General features: G+C 36.5%; 1 protein-coding gene across 1 annotated transcript in view; it reads right to left on the minus strand.

Moving 5' to 3' along the window:
• Positions 1–3,590: 3,590 nt before the first annotated feature.
• The window catches only part of spef1 (sperm flagellar 1), a gene marked incomplete at both ends in the record, with an annotated part of 20,961 nt that continues 19,551 nt past the window's right edge, over positions 3,591–5,000 (minus strand). The window contains one exon of the mRNA XM_080036824.1: positions 3,591–3,704. Within this exon, the coding sequence (XP_079892950.1) occupies positions 3,591–3,704 (114 nt within the window). The remainder of the gene's footprint in view (positions 3,705–5,000) is intronic.

Raw genomic sequence — 5,000 nt, forward strand, 5'->3', positions numbered from 1 at the left:
TGTACAAAGTATTTTATAAATTCATAATATGAAAAAAGGCTGTATCGGAAATCTGTTCTATTAAAGGTTTTGACACTCTGATTGATTGATTGATTGATTGATTGATTCAATTTTATTTCAGACATATCAAAAAAAAAAAAAATTAAAAGCATGAAAATACAATAACAAAAAATTTATGTTCAAATGATTTCACAAATAAAAATAAACAAAAAAATTTAAGAAAGATAACTCTGGTTTTATCCAACATCTAGATATTTAAAAATAAAAAAAATTAAGATGTTCAAATGTACACATAATTAGTTGGATATATTCCCAAACTTGAGTATTTATTCATTTATTTATTCAAGTATTCCTGAAAAAATATGTAACACAAAAAATTACTGTTCGTAATGTTACTTACCAGTTTCATGATCTATAAGTTAAGCGTTTTGCTCTATTCACCTGAAAGCTTCAGAAAGTGAAGTTAACATTACAGGTGAAACTCGAACAATTTGAATATCGTGCAAAAGTTCATTTATTTCAGTAATTCAACTTAAAGGGTGAAACTAAAATATTATATAGACTCATTACATGCAAAGTGAGATATTTCAAGCCTTCATTTGTTATAATTGTCTTTATTATGGCTTACAGCTTATGAAAACCCCACATTCAAAATCTCTGACAATTTTAATATTACATAAAAATCAATAAAAAAGGGATTTTAAATACAGAAATGTCGGCCCTCTACAAAGTATAATCATCCATATGTACTCAGTACTTGGTTTGGGCCCCTTTTTGAATGAATTCTTGCCTCAATTCCAATTCATTTTCCATGATATTCTAATCATATGAGTATCACCTGTATATTTCTAATGACAGAGAAACACAGGCTGTGGTTGCCATGTCAGCATCACTTCACTATATTTGGTCGGCCAGCTGTGAGCTTCGTCCTACATGTCATTAATTCTAAAAACCCAACGCTTGAAGTAGTGGAAACATTACGTGTGGCTTTCTATCTTTAACCATAGGAACTACAGTTATAGAGTTACATAGAAACACACGCACACACGCACACACGCACACACACACACACACACACACACACACGTCTTTATATGAGGAAATGAAGCCACCACTGCATGTCATTCTGTTTTGCAGCGGTTGGTTATTTCCATTGCCTCAAATCGAAACTCTGATTATTTGTGTCCGCCTGCTTCTATATAAATAAATAGACTATTTTTGGAAAGTTAAAGCAGATTGGTGGTTTATTGAGATCTGGGTAGACAGGAGGCTTGGGCTGTGTGAAGGCACAAAGGGTTAAAGGTGCAGTGTGTAATATGACATCATCAAGAAAGTTCTACAAAGTTCTAGAATGCAACGCTCCCTGGGTAACCCCAACCCTTTAGAATAATAACAGAAGCTACAGTGGCCTTCAAGGACAAGAACAATTCTAAATTTTAAACAATGCACCTGATGATATTCCAACTATGAAACTTTCAATATGGCGGCACTAGGCCTTGGTCCAAAATATGCAGAAATATGGACATATATGAGACCCTTTCTAAGGGAAAAAAATAATAATTAAAAAAAAATAATTCAGCTATTATGCACTAAATTAAATGTACTTATGGATATTATAATTACTTTCTACAAAATCTGCTAGGAAATAAAACCCAAAATTCTACACACTGCAGGTTTAAGGAGGGCTTTAGTTACACAAATACTATGAAAAAAACATTGATATACAGTAGGGGAAGGTGGGGTGATTTGTGCGTTTTGGAAGTTGCAAAACCCCTTGTTTCTAGAAAACCGTGGAAGAAATTGGAAATGTGACCACATATTTAAGAAGAGCCATCCATTTGACTCATCCTGTAAAGAAGGGAGACACAAGGAATAAGATATAAGCACATTTAAGCTCAAAAAACTGTGTTTTGCCTTTCAAAGTAAAATTTCCATGATCAAGGTTTTTTGATTATTGTGTCTGAACAATTATAGACACGTTTGAAAACATTTGACACATGTTTTAGTGCTTTGGTATGCTACACTTTGAGTCTATATAGTTAGCACAATGTCAATTCTAAATTGCTGCATCATGCCTATTATCCAAAATTCTGGGGATGGGGTGATTTGTGCGCAAGGGCCTGGGTGAGTTATAAGTAAGTAAGTAAGTAAAATGTATTTATAAAAGCACATTTATGACAGTTTGCACTGTCCAAAGTGCTGTACATAGTGCATTCAGTAGGTAAACAATGAAGGTACAATAACAATAACCAAAATAAAAGACGTAAAGCCCATACATCCACATAAACACAGATAGTAGTGCAGAGGTAAGATAGTTAATGGGGAGGAAAAGCCAGGGTGTACATATGGGTTTTGAGCCTTGATTTAAAGGCAGAAATGTAGGGGGAATCACATTTGTCAGGTGGCAGTTGGTTCCACAAGCACGGAGCAACTAGTGCAAAGTACATTTCTGAGAGTTGTGCCAGTGGCATGGCTGTATACGCTGGTCACCAAAAGAAAGTGATTGTCTACAGTAGCTCAGAAGAGAGTGACATCTCAATTCCACTTAACGACACCACTGATGAGAGTTCAGATGGCCAGAAAGATGATGATGGTGACTTTGTCATTGTGACACAATGACGCACAAATCACCCCACTACGTGGGGTGATTTGTGCGACAAGACAACTTTTTTTCCGAAAGCTATATTTCTTAAACAGTTTATTCCAGATCCAAAGTTTTTATTGCCAGGGATGCACAACATCCTGAAATATATGTACATATTTGAGTTGGAGACATAACTGTCAAGGCCTCACTTTAAAATCACTTTGAGTAAAAAGTTGCACAAATCACCCCACCTTCCCCTATACACTTTTTATATTATACAACTAACATTTGTCAAAAAACTACTCAAATTGTCATAAAATTCTTCCTTGGGATTTGAAGGCGAAGGACATACAGTAATATGCAAAATCCACACAGGCATGCAACAATATTTGTGTTACAGAGAAGAGTGTGAATGTCGATAGTTAGCCTGCTATCGGTGTATGAATGTGTGTGTGTGTGAATGGTAACGTGTAAATGGGAACAGGTCTCCCTTGTAAAAGAGTCTTCGGTCTCAATGGGATTTACCTGTAGAAATAAAGGTTTTAAAAAAAAAAAAAAAAGAAAAGTACAGAGAGGGTAAAACGGGCAAGGAAGTTTTTTTTTTTTCATTATGCAAATGTTCGAAATGTGGAGAATAAACTAGGCAAAAAAACAGGTTGCATCTTTGCTATAGTGTGCTTCACTTCCCTTGTTAAATCATGATATTAAACACACACACGAAGAAAACAGCACAGTAATATATGTAAATCCCACTATCAACAGGTGTGCGGTGCGTTCAAGTTGGTAGGACAAATATAATAATCAAAACTTTCAATCAATTTTCCATTGAGTAAAATATTTTTTTTTATTAACAAAGTAAAAGTTTATTGGAGATGAGTTGAGGTTGTATAGTAAATTATCTGCAGGTGAATGTGTGTATGTATGTATGACTTATATTGTGTGTGTGTGTGTGTGTGTGTGTGTGTGTGTGTGTGTGTGTGTGTGTGTTTGTGTGTGTGTGTGTTTGTCAGCCGGTGTTGTTTTTTCCTTTGTACGAATCCAGATGTCGCGTCAGATCTCCAATTCTCATGTCCTTCAAATGGACAAGATGCTCCAACTTGTTCACTTTAATTTGCAGGATCTAGACACACACACACACACACACACACACACACACACACACACACACACACACACACACACACACACACACACACACACAGGCAAAAGGATGTGGTTAGGAGGGTTTATTTATTTCTAAAACTATGAATGATCTCACTGGGGAAAACTTTTTCAAGGCGAGACACAGCAGGCTGAAACATTGTTTTTACAAGCCTTGGTCAATTTTGAGATTTTTGTCTATTTTGCCAAAAATTCTCAACTTCTAAAGCACTTACATCAACTAAACTTTCCATGATCATTCTCAGCACTATTCTGAAGGTTATTACAGAAGGATTTGTTCATATGTTGTTCACTGTCTGATTTATGATACATTTTGTACTTAAAAACATGCAGAAAATGCATTTTTAAGACCTGTACATGGTATTATTTGATTTATAAAATGAAAAAAGGCTGTATCCAAAATCTGTTTGAGGGTTAACACTAGGTTTTAAAGACACTCTCTCTCTCTCTCTGTGATACGGTGTGTGTGTGTGTGTGTGTGTGTCTCTCTCTCTCTGTGATACGGTGTGTGTGTGTGTGTGTGTCTCTCTCTCTCTGTGATACGGTGTGTGTGTGTGTGTGTGGTGTGTGTGTGTGTCTCTCTCTCTCTCTCTGTGATACGGTGTGTGTGGTGTGTGTGTGTGTCTCTCTCTCTCTCTCTCTCTGTGATACGGTGTGTGTGTGTGTGTGTGTCTCTCTCTCTCTCTCTCTCTCTCTCTCTCTCTCTCTCTCTCTGTGATACGGTGTGTGTGTGTGTCTCTCTCTCTCTCTCTCTCTCTCTCTCTGTGATACGGTGTGTGTGTGTGTGTGTGTGACACTTATATGTTGTCAAAATGAAATAAAGATGTTTACTCTGGATTTATGGATGTACACATTATTAGTAAGATATTGCCAAATTTTCATATTTATTTTAAAATATAGAGAAAAAAAATTACATTACAAAAAAGTATTGTTTTTTTTTAAGATATTTTTTTGGCATTTTTATGCTTTATTGATAGTGTAGAGACAGAGTTGAAATGGGGCAGAGAGGGGAGTGACATGCAGAGAACGACCGCGGGCTGGAATCGAACCCGGGTCTGCTGCTGGCCGAGGCCCATGGGGGGGGGGGACGGCGCCCTACCAACTGAGCTAAGGGCGCCCCCACAAAAAAGTATTGTTTTGATGTGAGTAATCAACTGGCAAAAATGTTACCCTATTCATCTGCAGTGTCTTGATTTATATAGTAAAAGGATGTGGCATGTGTGTGTCATCTCTCTGACTGTTTCTTAACATACAG

This window comes from Ammodytes marinus (assembly GCF_949987685.1).
Source record: "Ammodytes marinus genome assembly, chromosome: 11".
Classification (NCBI taxonomy): domain Eukaryota; kingdom Metazoa; phylum Chordata; class Actinopteri; order Uranoscopiformes; family Ammodytidae; genus Ammodytes; species Ammodytes marinus.